We start from the raw sequence: 21,550 nt of genomic DNA on the forward strand, positions 1-21,550 counted from the left end.
TTTACTTTAAAAAGAAAACATGTCAATGAATATATTATTATTGTTACTGAGAAAACAATAAACAGAATATTAAATGGACACATGTTGGAATTATAAGACAAATTATATTTGGTTTGACATGCCTCATTTGCACCCGCGACCCGCAATCCGCGCATCGCCTAGCGACGATCTTTTTAGACCGTGTCTCAACTGAGGTATGGCCTTAACCTACAGAGCGATCAACACGAAGTCATTTTAATTTTGTTCAGGCAGACATATTGAAATCCGTATCACATGACCATCAGAGCAGCCGCTGATTGGCTTATTCATTTTAGGGGGATTTGAAATTCACACGCTAACTGTTTTAGGGGGTTTTGAAATTAAGCCTAATTTTTGATAATACATATTGATGGTTTTATGCCTTTTTTGAAACTATAACTTTGTCCAACATATAGTGAACAAAACATATCTCTAAATATATATCTAACTCAAAATTTTATGAAAACCGTTTTAAGGGCTTTTGAATTTATGCGCTTCACATTATTTTTATATTTAATTGTAGTTCAAGTATAAAACATGTTTAAGTATCCACAACCATTAATTTCACGTCAAATTATATATTTACTAATATTTCTTAGACATTTAACAAAAATATTCATGAATTATTGCAAGAAGGTATTTGTTTGGTTTATTTATTTGATTAAAATGCTTTTATAACCGAATATAAAGGTAAAACTTCAGTTTTTCATCAATACATAAAAATAAAAGTTTAAGATTTTTTTTTTCATATTGCCATACTAAAATATTCAAATGAAACTTCAAATTTTGAAAACGAGAAACCATCTGCAAACTGCAAACAGCATTGTAACGTTTGGCGCAAATTGCTTATTCGGATAAAAACAATATTATATATTCAAAAGGTACGTTCGTATGGTGCATTTTATTTTGATTGCGTTATTTACATGTTGATATCCGTTTCATTGACTTATTGACTAAATTTCATGCATTTTCGTAAGCTTGTTGACAATGCCTTTTCGTTTCATAGCCGCAAGATATCCGTATTGGTTTTTGAAATCTGGCGATGAATATTGCACAAAAATGCGAATGTTATTCATCCGCAAACGAGGAACTTAATAAGGTTTTGTTTTTAGGTTGTTCACAGAAATATTTTACTAATTGAGCAATAATGGAAGAGTTTTTGAAGATAGAAAAAATCGGCGAAGGAACGTACGGAGTGGTTTACAAAGGTCGTAACAAACTCACCGGACAGATTGTTGCGATGAAGAAAATTAGGCTAGAAACGGAAGACGAAGGCGTCCCATCAACAGCTATAAGGTGGGTCTTATTTTTTAGGTTATAATGTCAAGAATGAAGCTCGGAAAAATACCGGTATTTATATCTACGGAATGTGTTCTAATTTTGAAAACCGTACAGAACTGTCAAAGTTTTTCAAAAAATTGAGAAATACCTCTATGTATTAAGTACTATATCAGTAACCTGGCTATGATGTTAAAAACTATAATATTACTCATATTTTCATTTGACACTTGTCTGGTTTAGTGTGAGATAGTAAAAGCATGCCTAACTACTTCAAGTAGTCTGATCTATCCGCTATCAAAAGTGGTAGGTAGTAATCTATTATACTTTTCTATTGTCATTCTTTATCACACTATCATAGCACCCACTGGTGACAGGCAAAGAAGGCCTATCTTTGACTTGTTATTCACCACCGGCGGGCATGTGTACTGAGAAGAGTGAGTTCTCGGCTTACGGCGAACAAAAAAAAATCCACTTTAAGTTTTTGTCACTGCTGGCGTAAATAGTAATCGATTACGTCATCTATAATTGTTTTAAATGGCCAGTTAATCACCCTTGTGATTTATTCGCGGTTTAAATACAAGTTAAGTGCATACCCGGCTTTAAAGCATGTAAAGATCTTGTAACCCTTTTGTTGGGTGGATGTGTCGCTGATTATAAAGTGAAGCCATTTTTAATTTCATCATCATTAGCCTGAATCTATCCACTGCTGGATGAAAGCCTCTTCAAGCTGCTTCCACTTCTCTTACTCACGTACTTCCGCAGAACTTTATCATTTCATCGATCCAGCGGCCTCTAGGTCTACCTTGCGGACGTTTTGCACCTCTTGGATACCACTGGATGACTAAATTTGTTCAATGATTGTCTCTTCTTCGAGCTATGTGTCCAGCCCATCTCCATTTGAGGCTTTTAATGAACTCTATCACATCGCAAACCCTTGTCTGCTTCCTTATCCACTTATTCCTCTTTTTGTCATTTCGCGTTATGCCCAGCATGCACCTCTCCATACCACATTGTTAAGTTTCTGGATTTCTCTTTTACTTAGGGTCCATGTTTCACCCGCATATGTGATTACGGGAACCACACACTGTTTAAACACTTTGTGGTTTAAACACAGTGGAAGGTCACTTTTGAAGACATTATTCAGGCATTAATAGATCAGTATATTAACAGATCAAATCAGAAAATAATTATTACATTATCGTTGAAATCAAAAGGCATAGATGACACAATTCCTTTTACAAGACTGGTTTGATAGCTGTTTCATTCCAGAACTAAAGAAATATTGTGATGAAAAAGACAGTTTTTAAAATGTTATAGTATTAAAAGAACTAAATGAATTTAAAGTACAATCCCAACAATTTTGCTAAAAGACATGGTTGCAGCTTTTAGCTAAATCAATGATGCAATTTGAAAATTTTGACTCGGGCACCTATAGAACTTTAGAGGTACTTTGCCTCATTCAGCAAGCATTTGGCTGTTATAATGAAATTCGACTTACGTTTTAGGGCTTGAACAGACAGAGCGATAAGGCATTCTGCATTCAGAGTTATTTGTAGTTTATGAACTGGCGCGGTCTGACTGTGTGTCAGGCGGTGATGCAATATTTTTGGTTGAAATTGCTGTCAGCCATTCGAACAAAGCAAATGTTGCGGCGACACATGTGCATATGATACTCTTCGTGGTCAGCGGAAGAGAGTTACAACATTGCTGGCAGCTTTGATTTATGGTCATGTTGCAATCAAGACGATTTTGTATGTGCGACTGTATCGAATTTCTCAAATCGATCAAAAGTCGACTTCCTTACCTTTGATATATTGTTGACATGGGAAAAAGTAAATTTGGACAAATAAACAATAATGGATTTGAAAATATTATAAGAACATAAAATTTGACAGATGACATGTGACTAGAACAACTCAGTCGACAGTCAACCTTGAAGGTTTTTATCAAAATAGCCCTTTCTCGTATCGAACAAAGAATGACATATTTTTTTGTAGTAGGAATATGATTTTAAATCAAATAAATGGGTAAAATATCTGGCGTACAATGCCAGTGTTTTTCTTTTGTGTTATTATTCTATTGTTTTTGGTTGCTATGGTTTTCTGTTCTCCTATTTTCACTTTGGTGTTGCCATCACAGCTACCACAATCATATGGAAATTGTATGAATATAAACTATTTTTTTTATTCAACGATTAATTGACGAGATTTTAAAAATATAACAATGATTCATTATAATATGACATATCATTTATGGCCTCCTTTCCAGGAACATATTCATTGTCTTGATCAGGGAACTCAGAAATAATGGGAACTGAACTACCGGTAATAGTGCCACAGATGCCCGAATGAACTTTTATAACTGTCTTGACACCAAACCCAATCTAACCTAACCTACCCAAACTTAATCTAACGTAACATAATCTTAGTGTGTGATAATGGTGCATTGAAATATAATATGAAAGTATCAAATTTTAAATTAACAATTATTGGATCGAAAAGCATCTGCGCCGACAGAAAAATGTATTTTTTAATATAATTGTCTGCATGGAATAAACTGTCTTCGTAAAAAAAATATATAAAAGATCATGTGGGCATCTGCGGCACTATAACCGAAATACACAATAGGTGTGGAGAAGCAGGCAACCAATCTTTAATGTGGAAGAATACGGGATAAACTTAATCACGTGTCAAGAATACGTCATATGGTTTATGTACTGACGCTCATTTAATATTGGTGTATTGAAGGTTGCAACACGCTATTGCATGTCTATAATGCGTGGTTCATTTTCGTAGGACACACATTCAAAACCCTCCGTCAAAATGTACTGTATTGCGACATAGCCTATCGGAATTCTATTTATTAATCCGTTCTGTAATCTTGACCATAAAGCGAGGTGTCATTTTATGTACAAATTGATTACTTGATTTATATAATATAATAATAATAATAATAATAATTTCAGAGAAATATCGTTATTAAAAGAACTCCAGCATCCGAACATCGTGAAACTGGAAGATGTCCTCATGGAAGAATCTAGGCTATATCTGATTTTTGAGTTCCTCTCCATGGACCTGAAGAAATACCTGGACACCATAGGATCGGGCAAGTTCATGGAGCCCGCTCTCGTGAAGAGCTACCTCTACCAGATCAACAAAGCCATATTATTCTGCCACAAGCGGAGGATCCTGCATCGGGATCTCAAGCCGCAGAATCTTCTCATCGATCAGCACGGCGTCATAAAGGTTGTACAATTAATAGTTGAATAGTTTTAATTCTGATTATTAAGCCTGGTACGGACCAACGTACATCTGCCCAAAAACAAATGAACAATGTATAAAAACTGTTCACAAACATTTGTATAAAAATTAAAACTAAAATTTAGAAAGATCCAGGCGTCATCTAAGAATCAAGGCTAATTAATTTATCGATTTAAATTACAAAAGACATTTAACAGTTTCTGGAATAACACCTCAGTTGCACATTGTTGAGAAATTTTGGTGTGATTAGTAATTGCATCGGAAGCATAATTGGTAAAGCACAACGGTCAGATTGCAATGGATGTGGGTTCTAGTGCCATTAAAAAATTGTAGCAGGTATGTTTAGGGGTTACAAAAAATTATGTATATTCAATAAAGAATGCTACATTCTTAAACCCCTTGTATTATTCATTTGAATGAAAGATAGATTGATTAAAAAATACTGTTATTTTATGAAGTTTGTACTCCCATGTTTCCAGGTAGCAGATTTTGGACTCGGCAGAGCGTTTGGAGTCCCTGTGAGGGTATATACTCACGAAGTTGTCACACTGTGGTACCGAGCGCCGGAAGTCCTACTGGGAAGCACGAGGTTTGTGTTATGCTAAAAACATCTTTATCATCGGCGGCTTAACAGTCATGGTTCTTGGCCTTCTTCGAGAACCTCATCAATACTTCTAATAAATAAAATCAATGCAATACTTTTTGATCAGCGTTTTGCTTATTTTCATGTCATTTATTATCTTAAGGCCATGCATTAGTTGAGGCACGGTCTAAAAAGATCGTTGCTAGGCGATGTGCGGATTGCGGGTCGCGGGTGAAAATGACGCCTGTCAAACGAAATATTATTTCTCATATAAATCCAACATACGTCCATTTTATGTTCTGTTTATTATTCTATTAGTATCAATAATAATATATTCATTGACATGTTTGCTTTTTAAAGTAAATGGGTAAAGTTTTTAGTCATCTTTACACGATTTTAGAATTAATTGGCCCGTCGCCATCACGCAGCAAAGTGACGTGCGTCCGACTCCACGTTTTCTCAATGAATGCGAAGCAAGTACAAATTTTCGTCGCGCGTACAGTTGAACATTATTTGGCGTTTCACTGATGCGTCACCTTAAGCGCAATAATGTAGTTTTTGAAACATTTTGTCGTGTTTTTTTTTGTTCTGTCATATTGCATGGTTTATTGTTGATGCCAATTTAGTTGAGTTCCATCTTGATATCTCAGAAGTTTCCAAAACTAAGATGAAACCACGAGTAGCTAAAGTGGTCGGATAACAGCGGCGGAGTAGTGAGGTGTGGATAGAAGCGCATGTGCTTACATCCAGCTTTTGTCGATTGTGTGGCCTTATTTGAGCTCTCACTCGAGTATGATACTGACATACGTGTGTAAAGACACCAACTAACTAGAAATATTATGTAAAAATCCATGACAAAACAGAACAACGATAAATATAAGTATGACCTTTCAGGAAAAATATAAATTTAATATTGAAATTGTCCTATCTCTATTATGTTGATAGATTTTTAATAGTACAGATTTTCTATACATCATAAATCAAATTATATACCCTATTTCTGATTGCTAGAAAGCCTCAAATAAACTTAACTCGGTGTTGCCGGCAAGCTTAGGATATCTCATCTTAATCAATATAATATGTTCAAAATGATTGGGTGACTAGGTACAATGAAATAATGACCTAACCTAACCTAACCTTACCTAATCTAACCTAAATAGATTCCACAAAAATTAATGTTTCATTTTTCCTCTGGCTATTCTGTTTTGTTATGTTCTGTTTTTTCTGATTTTTAAAAAATGTGAAATTTTAACATTTTGATTCAAAAGTTACATATTATATTACGTAATTACATGTATTAACATAATTATATTAACATAATTATATTTCATTGATTTTTAAGGTGGATAAATTACATTCAAATTAAATCAGTCTTATTTCTTTTTTGTTAATTACTATCTACTTTTTATTTTCGTATGCCGAAGAAGTGACAGGCCTGATAATTCTATTTTACAACGTTTTTATTAGGTCGTATTCTTATTTGTCCGGTGGTTGTCCGGTACAAATCTTGCAATCGATTTTTAACTAACTTCCCGACTAGCTAGACATTTGAAACTTTTAGAATATATCAGAACACGACGACAATGCATTCTTTTAATACTTTCAGCCATTTTTAAGCAGAATTGAATTCATTTTCAGTTAATTCTGTTTTGTGTGAAAAGTTATTTCGGAAGAAATCCGTAATCCAATCCACTATTATTGGTTGCTAGGGTCCTAAGAACTAAATTATTAATATATACGTGCGTTACTATGGAAATCAATATAAGTGTCAAAATGACATTTCAGTATTATTTCTAGCAAATACAATTTTTTTTGATCGTTTAAGCTAGTCAAATCAAGTTTATATGATTCAACAGAAAATTTAAAAACGTTGTATATAAAAAGTTCTTTTTATCTTGTTATTATTTATATGATAAGATTATGCTATCTGATGCATGACTCTAAACCTGCGTGCCCATTATGACAGCCAGACTGTGCAATCGACACGACGGGCGGTGGCTAAGCATGACCACTTGCAGTCCGTCTAGATTGTGTACTGTCTGGGTATTGAGATTGTAAAGTGGGGTAAAGCAGGGGTGCCTATGTGGAAGTAAGGTGAGATAAGGTATGCACAGGGGTAATAGGAAACTCGAAAATGTCGAGTAGTTAACTCACCGATTGGCCATTGATGAGCCATTGCATTGAGTTGCAGCAACTGGCTGGCAATTGGGCGCGCAGGCTAAAGTTGCATTGATGCGAATCAATAATGTGGCACATTGTTTCGTATTTTCCTTCATTCCTATCATAAAGAATGGCTTACATTCAATTAAATACTGATCATGACATTGCCAAAAATTGTTTATTGCAGATACTCTTGCCCCATCGACATGTGGTCAGTGGGCTGCATCATGTCCGAGATGGCGTCCAAAAAGCCCCTCTTCCAAGGAGACTCAGAGATCGATCAGCTCTTCAGAATCTTCAGGTAATCATTACAGATATATATACGACTGTTAAAATAAGGTCACTGGTTACGCACTTTTTCACGTGTGATTCAACATGTCCTGACAATTATATAAGAAGTCAGGAGCATAAGTTGTTTGTTCCCCGAGGTATAAAACTAACAATTGAGAGCAATAACTTTCAACCAAACCGCTCCATGTAATTTGAGTGAGGTTGTTTTGTCTCTTTAAATGGGGCCTGTTAAGCTCATTCGGTGTACTTATATCTATATAATATCATTTTGTATATTTATTATGCACTCCGCAGTTTAGTGTCGATGTCAAAGGATTTATTTTCTCAATGTTCGCCTTTAATTGCCTCAGAAAGTAGATCGACGGCAAACATTTCCATCATGTTTATGCTTATTGAGCAGGTTTTCTTTGTCACATCGGAGGTTTTAACAATTCAACGATGATGTATTGAAAACGGTTTCAAAAATAATCAATCTTATGAAGTATGGAACCTAAATAAATTCTGTTAATTATTCGTACGACCTTTTTACAAACCGTGTGAACTGTAAGTTTTTGTATTGGATGATTAATTTTTTGTTTGCTTTGATGGCTCACTGAAGATACCTTGAACTAATCTGCTTTCAGAGTGTTGAAAACCCCCACCGAAGAGATATGGCCGGGAGTCACAGGTCTGCCCGACTACAAAGCCACGTTCCCCAACTGGGTCACCAACAACTTAGCAAATAGCGTAAGTAGCTTGCTGATTAAACTTTGTACTTGACCGCTTCAACGTTTTGTGCAATATCGCCTGTCCTGATCCGGATTTTCCTTTGGTTAGCGACGGGCAAAACATTGAGAGCGTCGACAGCTTCAAATACCTGGGGGTATACATCACAGGAGATGGTCTTTTGCAGGAAGTACTCACTATCCGAATGGGAATGGCTGGAGCAACATTTAACTCGATGCGGAGTGTCTGGGACTATAACCAAATACCGCCTATATGATGCTTGCTGGCAGTGCTGTTTTACGGTAACGAATCATGATACCTTACGAAGGATCATAGCAACTGTATACTGAGCTTCAAGAACAAATGTTTGCGACGTACACCAGTGGTATGACTTTAGGAGTAACGAGGAGATAAGAGAGCACACCAAGCAGCCTCTCATCACGCTGAGAGTGAAGACGTGATGTTGGACCTGGCTCAGCCACGTGTTGCAGATGCCAGAAGAGAACCTCAACCTAGTTTGCCTGTTCTTCAAACCAATTATTTCGGCGTTGTGGAAGGCAGCTAAATACTATCTAGAGTGTATATGGAGCTACGGGATGTTGGTATGATCTGGAACGAAATAAGAAAACTGGCTACCGTCACGGATTTTTGTAGCTGCGTGGTGTTTATATGCAATTAAGTGGCTGATATGGCCAAAGAAGAAGGGTTGTGGATGGTTTGCTGGCATTCGGCATATTATTATTAAAAAATATTTGTCATTCACAATGTAATTACAGTAAAACCTTGTTAACCTGTTCTCTGCCAAGAGGTATTTGTATGGCCATATACGGAGGGCCGCGATTTTCTTTGAAAAAATAAACCTTAGTAAATATACTTTTTTTGGCTTTATAATAATACTATATCATATAGACTTACCAAATTAATACACGATGTGTCCATTTACGCCGTTATTTATCCAAATAAATCACAATTAATGTTTCACAAAACGTCAGGGTTGTCACAACACTTACAGAGTAAAGATGAGAACGTGATAATGTATGAGAAGTAATTCTACAATGTGCTACTTTAGTCTTAAAACCAAATAAAAATATAACGAATTCAAAAAAAAATTAATAGTCTTCTACCGTGTGGTATGTCTCAAAACAAGGTTCAACGCAGAGAGCCACTTTGCACTGTTTACACTCATACCTTGATTCTCTTCGAAGTTTCCTGGATAAACACACCACACATCTTGCCATTGTTTTGACTTTTTTAGCACTTGGAGGTGATTTTGCCATAAAATGCCTCTCTGTGAGACGCGGTGGCAATTCTGAATGTCTTTTCCTAACTGAAGATTTGGAAGGCACAACACGTTTGTATTCGTTAATTAATTGTCGAATGACCTCTAATTGAAATTGTGCCAACGGTACACGTTTTCCAGTTTTTTGACAAAACAGTATATGGCTGTTCAACAGTGAGAGGTCGATTAGATGGAAGAACATTTTTTTGTACCACCTCATTGTTTTGCGCGTCGAGTGTACACTTGACAAAACCATGTCTGATTTGTCAACTGCACCCATATTTTTATTGTAATCTTGGACACATGCCGGTTTTATTATCGGTTCATTCCGATACGTTCTTTTGCCTGTGTCGGTGAGCTGGGCAGGATGAAAAGTCGTCAGCATGGACACTTCCCTTTTATCTTTCCAGATTTGTGCCGAAATAGTGTCTGTGTGGTAAGCTTTCATTTCTCCTTTTTTCAATTTCTCCGTATGCTTTGGCAATCCCTTTCGGTTTCTCCTTACAGTGCCGCAAGCATTCGTTTTCCGGTCATGTAGTTTTTGGAACAAAATTGGGCTAGTATACCAATTGTCTACGTACAGGGTATGTCCCCTGTCCAAATATGGTTCCATGAGAGTCAAGACTACACTTCCTGAAATACCCATGCGCATGTGTGTTACATATTCGGTGGTTTTTCCAGTGTACACAATAAAATTCAGTACATATCCGGTGGCACAGTCACATATCACAAAAAATTTAATGCCAAAACGGCTTGCTTTTGATGGGATATACTGGCGAAATGACAAATTGCCTTTGAAAAGTAGCAAACTTTCATCGATGCACACATTCATGTAAGGATACATGCACTCCGCAAACTTTTTTTTGAAATAGTCCACTAGGAATCTAATTTTGAAAATCTTGTCCCCACTTATTTGTTGCGTATTGTCACAAAAGTGGAGCATGCGAAGAATGATTTGAAATCTATTGCGGGGCATCGTATCTGAGTAAATCGGAGAAAATAGTAAAATATCTGTAGACCAGTGATCTTGTATTTTATTTCTCGAATTACAGGCCATCAAAAGACATATTGCCAAAAAGAGGTACAATTCTCCTACTGTTACGTCTACCCATTGTTTCAATCTCCAACTCAACTCATTGCAGTGATTTTTGACGTATTGGTATTGTTTATTGGTTTCCATGGCAACGGAATTCATAAGCGTGCTGGTTATGAACAGCTTGAAAAACTCCGATTCTCTGCTATCAACATTTTCTATGTCCGCTCCTGACCTCGAGCTATCAAATGAATTTATTTTGGGGACAAAATCATCGGTTTCCCATTCGAAAACTGGAACAGATTCGTCAGCCGGTACAGTTTCATCAATTTGTGCAGCTTCATATGCACTGGGATCTTGTTCCTCTTCATCCAAATCGACATCAAAATCACTATCATCCGATTCAACAGTTATGCCAACCCTGTAAATCAAATCTTCGACCTGTTCGGCATTTTCTGATGAACTTTGTGTTCCTTCCATTTTGATTAGAAAGAAGATCAAAAGGTTTATATGTAAAAAAGTTCAAATATCCCAGAAACTTGACTTATTATAAAAAGATATAACACAAAAAGTCAAATAACTTAAACACTATGCGAATAAAATAAGTCCCGACACTAATATCTTATAAAATATACAATTACGACACACAACACAGATTACGAAGGTTTAAAAATTACAAAATCGTACCCGTAAATTACTGAAATGAATTATAAAGTGAAAATATTTCAGCCGCGAAACCGAATTAGGTACGTCAAATACGACTTTGAATATTCAACTGGCATATTTTCGAAGATGTGTCGCTGCTATTGTATAGTTGTGTATATTCAGGAATCACAGTATTCCCCGTTTCTCGTATGCATAAGCGAACCATAATTTCGATTGCATCTACTATAAGTAAACGGGAATCCCGGCGAGTAATTTGATAAATATCCGATCCGTGGCACAACCCTACTAGCGACGCGTTTCGGTAACCAAAGAAAGGTTTGTTTAAAATTGATGTTTCGTTGATGATAATATAGAAAATTACAAATGTAAGTATTACACCATGATTCTAAGAGATGTCGCTGTATGGGCAATGCGATTGAATTATTCAAAACATTGCCTCGGCCGATATATTGCGTTTCAAGTGAAGCGTCTTTGCACGCGCATTTTGCATGGCTGGCCCTCTGTTCTCGGAATAGAAAAGCGTGCTAGGACGCTGGTGGCACTTATCCGGTTAATACGAATTCCATGGGACCGAAAAAAAATTCGAATTACGAAATGTATGGGGGAAAAATATTAAAATTTTGAAAAAAAAAATATTTTTGATTTTCATTAATTTTGTTTCCGATCATAGATGTGCCTTCCGAAATGGGTTATAAAATCTCAGGATTATTTTTATTAAAGTTAAAATAAGTAATTTTTGATGTTTTAAGAAAAGTGATGATTGATGAAAATGATTGGCTCATAAAATAGTGTATTTTATTACGATTTATTGAATATTTTTATATGCCAGAACTCTGAAATCATTTTGAATTACGAAATTTGAATTAAAGGTATTGTTTTATATGAAAATAATGTTCAAAGGACTTTTTTTTCAGGAAAATTTTGAATTACGGCGAATATCGAATTATCAGTGTTCTTACTAACAAGGTTTTACTGTAATATCATTTATATTTGACGGTAAAGCCTCAATAACATTGAGCTTCTTTACGAGCTGTTTATTGGCGAATTTACAATCTGCCTATAAAGTCGCCCAGTGTAATCATCGAATAAGCTAATAAGCAGGTTGTAAACACTCTACCGAGAAAAGTTGAAAGCCGGTCAACTTTACACGCTACACGCCGGCGTGTGGGTCAACTGCGTCTGCGCAGTACCAACCTCCCGGTAAAAAAACGAACTACGTTCCGTCAAAATAGTCGCTGGCTTGTGCACGTCACACGTGACAAACATCTCAACCTGTGGAAGCATTCGATAGAAAAAAAGATATCATTTGTCGCGGATATATCCATTTTTTGGAATGACTCACGGCAGGTTTCAATAAAACTGCTGGTCTACCAATTAAGTTAGCCATAAGTGATTGCATTGCAGGTTCATTTTAAAAGAACTTCACACTTTTACTATGACAGTCCACTATAATTTCAGATTCACCCAATTAGTTAATTGCATATATGATTCTATTTGAAGTCTTTGCCTTATGTTTTTAAAACCTGGAATTGAATATAAGTATCGCTTGCGGTCAATTTCGCGTGAACCCTCATCATCATCATCAGGGGCGCGACAACCCGGTGTGGGTCTTGGCCTCCTCCAACAGCTCCCTCCACCTGTCCCTATCCAGTTTGGCCGCTTTCCAATTCGGTAACCCCAGAATACGGCAGTCACTAGTAGCTCCATCCAACCAGCGAATTTTGACCTGCCTCTTCTTCTACGCCCTATTGGATTGCTGGACATCACTCTCTTTGCCGGTTCATTGTCATTCATACGGTGCACATGACCTAGCCATTGCAGTCTCCGAATCTTAATTGATTGAACTGCGCTGCAATCTTCGTACAGTCCGTAGAGCTCAGCATTATATCTTCTCCTCCAATTGGTGCCGTCTCTGATCGGTCCGTATATATGGCGGAGAATTTTCCTTTGAAAAATGTTCAGGGGTCGTTCATTTTGCAGAGTTAATGTCCAGGTTTCCGATGCGTACATGAGCAGTGGCTTTGTAAAAAGTGCTTTTAGTTCAGCGAGATAGTATGCAGGACTTAAAATGTCTTAACAGGCCAAAGTAGCATTTATTCGCAGACATGATTCTCTTGTTGATTTCTTCTGTAATATCATTATGTCGCGTTACGAGAGACCCAAGGTATATGAAACTGTCGACCGTATCAAATTTGTATGGACCAATATCTAACTTTGGTGCGCCTTCTCGTGGTGTGACATAGACAGGCATGTATTTAGTTTTTGCCTCGTTTATTTGTAAGCCCATTCTTTTGGCAGTGAACCCTATTGAGAGATTATAATAATGTTTGTTTTTGTCCACGCAGGTCCGAAATATCGACTCCACTGGCATGGAGCTCCTCCAATCTATGTTGATATACGACCCCATCCACCGGATTTCCGCCCTGGAAGCTCAGAGACACCCCTATTTCAACGATGTCAAATTACCGTCCGGATTGCAGGAGGACAAAACGTATCAGTCGCTCTGAGCTCACGCCCATTAATAGATTGTAGTTATCACTAATCTAGAAGTTATTTTTATTGTAAGTCAAATAATAATAGATCCATGCCTTGGGCTGCGGATAGACATGAGCCATGTAGCGTAGATGTCAAGCTGCAATGCCTATTGGCTAAATTATGGAACATTACTGGTAGTGTGGTGTGTATGTATATACCAGTGTGCGTGACAGCTCACATTTGAAATTGAGTGTGGTCTTACATGCTTACCAGGTTGTCAATGCAGGAAATTGTTGCAGAAGCATCTAATAAGTAATCTGGGATAGGCGACGATCAGCAGACACTTGCGTTACTCCAATGAGTGTCAGCAAAAATACATAATGTTATATTCCGGTTGCTGATTCTGCAGTTTGACCCCCCCACTAATTGTCACGTTGCTTCTCCAGTGAGACCCACATATCGTCGTTGCGCCTTCAAAATCGGCTACATATCGCAGTGTAAAACCAAGACATGTGCAAATTTTTCAATTTCGAAATTAAATGCGAAACAACTGCAAAAGTCGTGAACTTGATAATGTTAAAGTGAAGTAACCGAAAATACATGCAATATAAGGTAGATAGATATTAACCAAATATTATGGTTTTTTTTAGAAACTCTATTTGTCCAGACAAAATGAAGACTTCAAACCCTAATATCTCCAAAATTTGCCTTTTGCACATGTCTTGGTTTTACACACACAGTGCGATATGTGCATAAATTTCACAAAATAGGTTTTTTGCATGAAAAATTTTATAATAATTCCTTCTATACCAAGGAAAAAATATAATGATTATGATAAAAGGTATTTTGGAATTGCTTTAAAAAATATATTGATGTTGTAGGTGACAGGCATTGTAATTCGCATTGTTTTTAGCCTCTCCTGTAAAGTTTTGAAAAAATACACACAGTCGATTTTGAAGGCGCATCGACGATATGCATTCCCTACGTCCAAATAGTTCATCTAATATCCCCATTCGATGTACAAGCCTTGATGAGGAGGGACCTTTTCGCTTACGAATACTTAATGCGTTATACCTTTTAAACACAAAGTCTACAGGTGGCACGTGCGTCAATTTTGCGAGCAGTGTGACCATTCAACCAATATAATATGATGACGTAATCTAATGCTGCAAAGCACCCTAAATGAAGAAGAGGCGTAACGTATTACGTGCCAAGCGGCCAGCCCATTGCAGGCGTTAGGTTTTGATAAATCTGATGGTCAAAGGTCTTTTACAGTATTCCATGCTCAATTACTCTGATAATCACTGACAGTTCATTTCCACGTTTCTAAAGATATAATCATTTAAAATAAATAATTCTAAAAAAATACAGTAAACGTTCAATATCCGAAGTCATTACACAAAAAGAGAGGGTGTACTATGATATGTATATGTTTCGCTCCTTGCACACAGTTATTTATTTTATTTTTGTTTATTCTTTATTACACTAGAAAGATTTATTATAGCGGACTTTAAATGTGTTAGAGTATTAAAACAGTTTTAAGAGTGCAAGGAGCTAGCAGATATTAATAGAGTACACCCTCTTTTTCTGTCATTACTTTTGGATTATGTGCAGTCACCGTCAAATGTTTGAGATTTTTTATCTCAGATCATTTATAGCCCGAGACAGAAGTTAACGTAACATTACCAGAGTTCTATTACATAAACACGATAATTAACATACACATAGTTAACTTTTGTTTAAAATATAAATACATATTTTGCTATGGGGGGCCCCAATTGATGGTGTGAGTAATGGTTATAATATGTAAATTGTACGTATTACATTTCACTGTAGCGCAGTTCGCCGTGAGCTTTCTTCGTGAGATGACCATATGATTTTGGCAAAATTCATGAATTCAAGAATGAAAACCTAACCTAACAAATAATTCAGTATATCGGCTATTTTCAAAATTTGTTTGCCGTGGCTTCCTGTAAACTGACAAAATCCGTGTTTTATTTAGACATGAATTTATCTCAGTACAATATGACCCAAAGAGGTTGGACGGTCTTTAATATACGACCATATATTTCCGATACAACATTTCACGGTGAAGTGTGATATAGTGAACTGCATACTTACAAATTTCCGGAGACGGTGAGTAAGGCTCCGGACTGGTTATATCTGCTCTTTACCCAACCTTCTGCGGCCAAAATGAAGTCTGCACATGATTTTATTATTCTGATATGTTTTGTCCGGCTACGCTAGGTGTTTATGTCATATTAGTGCATCTATTCTCCTACCCAACCATTGCTAACTTCACTCTGGTTCCGGCTCATGTGTCACTTCCAAATTAATATACAATGCAAGGTATATATATCTCTATGAAGTAAGTGCACATAAATAAAATACTGGAATGCATATATTATTTTATTTATATTAATAAGCCTTTTGTAAAATAATATTCTACATTATTTTCTTTACATAAATATACCAGTATAAGTTGTCCACTGAGTGAAGGCGCTGCATGCTAACGTTTGGCGTATTCAGTATTTTTTTATACTGTTATGAGCTTAGTTCCGAAGTTGAACATCGGATAATTTAAATTGGTATAATATTAAGCAAATTAATTTATATTTTAATTTCATCTATATCAGAAAACTGTCCCAGTCTTCGTTGTGTTACTGCCAAAAGCTGGTAAGTCTCGAAATCATATTATGGAATAATTGCAATTTGAAGTTAGACTTGCCCTCTAAAATCAGGCGTAATGGTAATTTCTTTGTGCTTTATACGTTTGTTTTATAATATATCGGATGCCAATGATTTCTTTTCCTGGCATACATATTTATATAATATAGACCAGTAGCGAAGGGTAAAGGTAGGCTGTTAAGATCCGCCATAAATGGTGCACATTTAACTTTATTAGTCATACGTATTTGTTTTTATTGAACCAAGACTATAATAATTTACAGATGGTGTTGGTTAGTTTTTAAAAATCAATTAAACACTGCCTAAACCGAACGATAATAATTTTGTTATATTTTTGGCGATACATGACAAACTTGTCCACACTTTCTCATTCATACTTATTTGTTTCCGTTGGATTAAGGGGGATGCTTATAGTATCAGAGGTGAAAAGAGGCACCTAACGGAAAAATACGAAGCTTGCAATTTGAGATTTTTTTTTGATAATTTACAATTTCAACTGTAGTAATTAATAAATATGTATCTGAAAACACTAAAAAGATTTTTTATTTTTTTTTAAATTTAAAGATAAACTGGCAATTGTAAAAAAATGTAATAAAATGTGAATTCGTTGCAGGGTCAAATCTTATTATTACATTATATTTTATGGCCATATTTATTATTAAAATTTAGTTTATTAAATTTTAGATTTTTTGTCGTTTAGATTTTTGACTAATTTATCGTTTTAATATTTTTTATATATATTTTAAAAAACATCGATTTTTATAAAAATATAAATGTGTATAACTTGAAACCCTTTTTATTTATATCAAATTTTATTTTAGGCATGGTCACAATAATGAAGCTCGAGTTGATATAAATAAAAAGGATTTCAAGTTATACACATTTATATGTTTATAAAAATCGATGTTTTTAAAAATAAATATAAAAAATATTAAAACGATGAATTAGTCAAAAATCTAAACGACAGAAAATCTAAAACTTAATAAACTAAATTTTAATGATAATTATGACCATAAAATATAATGCAATAATAAGATTTGACCCTGCAACGAATTCACATTTTATTACATTTTTTTACAACTGTAAGTTTATCTTTAAGTTTAAAAAAAAATTAAAAATCTTTTTAATGTTTTCGGATACATATTTATTAATTAATATAGTTGAAATTGTAAATTATCAAAAAAAAATTTCAAATTGCAAGCTTCGTATATTTCCGCTAGGTTCTCTGCTGGCATGCGTCTCCCCCTTAAGAATACATATTACACATATTGTTGATTCATTTTTTTTGAATTCATTCAACCCTGCTTAAACCAAACTATAATAGATAAAAATATTATATTATCTATAAAATATCCAAAGTTATGTATGATTTAATTGCATAATTTTAGATAATTTATAGATAGACAAGTATTTTTTGACTATTATCTTTTACGGCTTATGAGAAAAAGTGTGCACAATTTTGTCATATCGCCTAAGATATACCAAAACCATCCTAAACGCCATCTGTAAATTTTAGTTTTATTTCAATGAAAACGAATACGTGTGACTGACAAAGTTTAATGTGCACCATTTATGGTGGATCTTAACAGCCTACCCTCACCCTTCGCCACTGATATAGACATATAATCCGCTGTTAGTTCTAAATACCTAAATTATCGACTTACCTACTTTGGCAGCGACCCCACGATTTATACTATTAATTATTTAAAAAAGGATAGTAATAATGATTGATAACGACCCTATTTTTAGTTAATATAATAACATTGTATTGAATATTTATTTGAGATTATTATAGGTTATTATTTTAATCTATTTGGCTGACAGTTTATCTTCGTATAATATAACCATCGTAAATTATTGATTTTAGTTTTGTCAAAATAATAAACAGGTTAAATTCAATAAATAAAGCATACTACATACCAGTGACGAAGGGTGGAGGTAGGCTGTTAAGATTCGCTATAAATAGTGCACACTAAACTTTTTTAGTCATATGTATTTGTTTTTATTGAACTAAGACTACAATTTACAGATGGTGTTAGTTAGTTTTTAAAAATCAACTAAACCCTGCCTAAACGAAACCATAATAATTTTAGTCTTATTTGGGCAATACGACAAAATTGTGCACACTTTTTCATTCATAGTTATTTGTTTTCGTTGGATTAAAAATACATATTGCACATATTCTTGGTTATTTTTTTTAAATTCATTAAGCCCTGCCTAAACCAAACTATAATATATATAAAATATTATTCTATTTATAAAATATTCAAAGTTATGTATGATTTAATTGCATAATTTTAGATATTTTTTAGATATACATGTATTTTTTGACTATTATCTATTATGGCTTGGTTTCTCAGGGTTTAATTGAATTTTAAAAACTAACCAACATTATCTGTAAATTGTAGTCTTATTTCAACGAAAACAAATATCTATGTCTGAAAAAGTTTAATGTGCACTGTTTATGGCGGATCTTAACAGCCTACCTCCACCCTTCGCCACTGCTACATACTGATATGATATTTAAGTGTTGGTGATTGAATGAATGACTAATTCACTGATGACTCAAGCGGCTCTCGCGGTGCAGTGTGTAAGGCGCTGACCTTTCATCCGGGAGCTCCCTGTTCGATCTCAGTGAAGCCACAATATATTTATGTGATTTTCTCAAAGCCTGAGTGTTTGTGATTGACTCACTTTTATTACTAAATACACTACTGTTAAACTACACTGCTGTCATTGGGCCTCTAGGCCTCTTCTAGTGTTAAAAAGAACAATATATGACGTATATGACCAAGTTGAGTAAATCCACTTCAAAGATATATGCGATTGATATGATCGATATGCAATTATATATGCGATTGTAAAATCATACATACTATGTAGTACCTATGTAACTGGTTATAATTTTTTGTAAATAAGGTATTATTCTTTATGATTAGTTTTTACGTATTGTTCGAAGACGAAATATTAAGATTTCTTTAGTGTTTGATAGAAAATAAGATAGGTCAATATAATTCAAATAATTTGGCCATGAAAATAATAACATTTAATACACAGAATTCCACAGAGTGTACGCCTGTACACGTGCATGGATTTACTGCCACCAATAGTGTGTATTTTAAACTGTCGCAATAATAACTGTTTACACGTAAAAGTGCTGACTGTTTTTCCAAATAGTAAAAGTCACAAATGTTCTGTGCGATGTAGTTCATATTATTTCTGGCAGGTTTGCCACTGTCGTTCTACTGTGCACTGTTGCTGTAGTGTGAAAATTCATAAGCTTCTGAACTTATTTGATCCATGCATGCAAACTTGCACGATAATACATGTTTACAAATGCATTTTCTTGTTATGGCCACAATAATACGTACTGTCAACAGTAAATCCACGTGCGTGTAAAAGGGGTACAATAATGTTAGGAATAAAATATCTATATATAACTTTCCATATAAACCAGTTTGAATCTTGTTTCATCACAATGTGTGCCAATTACACTCCTTTTATTCTCAACACCTCGTTTTACCTTTTTTTTTTCATAGTCTTGACAAGGCTTATCATTGATTCTTCTTCATGTCTTTATCATCATTGGTTAGGATCACGGCTTCCACTGACTGGAACAATCCTCTGCCATTCTCAACTTAACTGCGAGGTTCAAGGATAAAATCTACTGAATTGGGATCCTTCAACGTGTCCTCTTCGTCCTTCAATTTCAGTGTTTAACAACCAGCGCTCCTGATGCAAATACGGCTCCAAAGAAATGTAGTACTGGTAACTCCCCCGTTGACTGCGGGGGATACATTTTGAACACACTTCTTGGATTTTTTGCTCTCCACCATTACAGTGAAGCGGTCGACAATCTCAATTTCATAACTCCGGTAATCCATAGAAAAATTAGACTAGTATGAAGTAATATGTTTTATTTATTGAATTTTATTTGCAGGGTGCTATTAAACGTTGGCTTGGTAGCTCTATAGTGATTTAGACCCTTATTATAATATTTAGAAGTGCCTTTTCTTCAAATTCGTCTTATCTTTTGTAGGTACAATGAACAATAATTATATAATAAGCTATTTTTAATAAGCCATTTAGAAGTAATAATATTGTATGTATAATCTATATTTTAAATAAAGGTTTTTTTAAGTAAAGAGAACTTGGATGTTTTATTGCATTTCTGTTTTGTTGTTTGTTAAATTTATATTATGGTAACTACAACTGAATTCATCATTACCGTGAGTAATAATAAGAAATACATTTATTAATAATTACAAAGACTGCAATCAAATATACATCTCAATGGCGAAGGGTGGAGATACGCTGTTAAGATTCAACATAAATTGTAGTGCACACTAAACTTTGTCAGTCACACTATTTGTTTTCGTTGAACTAAGAATACAAATTGCAGATGGTGCTGGTTAGTTTTTTAAAAATCAGCTAAACCCTATCTAAAAACCAAACCATATTAGTTTAGGTATTATTTGATGAAATTGTTCGCAGAGTAAAGCTAGGCTGGAGTGCTTTTGGCCGCCTGAATAATGTCTTCAAAAGTGACCTTCCACTGTGCCTAAAGCGCAAAGTGTTCAACCAGTGTGTGCTTCCCGTGATGACATATGCGTGTGAAACATGGGCCCTAAGTAAAAGAGAGATCCAGAAACTTAGAGTAGCACAACGTGGTATGGAGAGGTGCATGCTGGGCATAACGCGAAAGGACAAAAAGAGGAATGAGTGGATAAGGAAGCAGACAAGGGTTTGCGATGTAATAAAGTTTATTAAAAGCCTTAAATGGAGATGGGCTGGACACATAGCTCGAAGAAGAGACAATCGTTGGACAAATCTAGTCATCCAGTGGTATCCAAGAAGTACAAAACGTCCACAAGGTAGACCTAGAGGCCGCTGGATCGATGAAATGATAAAGTTCTGCGGAAGTACGTGGCAACGCAATGCACAGGACCGAGAGAAGTGGAAGCAACTTGAAGAGGCCTTCATCCAGCAGTGGATAGATTCAGGCTGATGATGATGATTAGTTTAGGTATGCTATGGGCGATCTGACAAAAATAGTCCACATTTGTTTTCGTTGAATTAAAAATACATATTACAGTTGGCGTTGTTAGTTT

The 21,550-nt window shown here is 35.1% G+C and overlaps 1 protein-coding gene across 1 annotated transcript; it reads left to right on the forward strand.

Annotated features, from left to right (window-relative positions):
* The first annotated feature begins 790 nt into the window (after positions 1-790).
* On the forward strand, positions 791-17,003 carry Cdk1 (Cyclin-dependent kinase 1). Its single transcript, XM_085950612.1, has 7 exons — positions 791-899; positions 1,131-1,314; positions 4,265-4,544; positions 5,039-5,148; positions 7,490-7,603; positions 8,217-8,319; positions 13,622-17,003. Exons 2-7 carry the CDS (start codon positions 1,166-1,168, stop codon positions 13,781-13,783), a joined length of 918 nt encoding a protein of 305 aa, XP_085806738.1. The 5' UTR covers positions 791-899; positions 1,131-1,165; the 3' UTR covers positions 13,784-17,003.
* Positions 17,004-21,550: the final 4,547 nt, after the last annotated feature.

This window comes from Rhyacophila brunnea, unplaced genomic scaffold, assembly GCF_057557595.1.
Source record: "Rhyacophila brunnea isolate RB1 unplaced genomic scaffold, BYU_Rbru_1.0 scaffold_23, whole genome shotgun sequence".
Lineage (NCBI taxonomy): Eukaryota > Metazoa > Arthropoda > Insecta > Trichoptera > Rhyacophilidae > Rhyacophila > Rhyacophila brunnea.

Bases quoted from the DNA above. Each gene is read 5' to 3' on its own strand.
- Cdk1 (XM_085950612.1), top strand. From the start codon at position 1,166: ATGGAAGAGTTTTTGAAGATAGAAAAAATCGGCGAAGGAACGTACGGA. The intron at 4,545-5,038 runs GTTGTACAATTA...CCATGTTTCCAG, and splicing joins ATCAGCACGGCGTCATAAAG to GTAGCAGATTTTGGACTCGG. The intron at 7,604-8,216 runs GTAATCATTACA...ATCTGCTTTCAG, and splicing joins CAGCTCTTCAGAATCTTCAG to AGTGTTGAAAACCCCCACCG.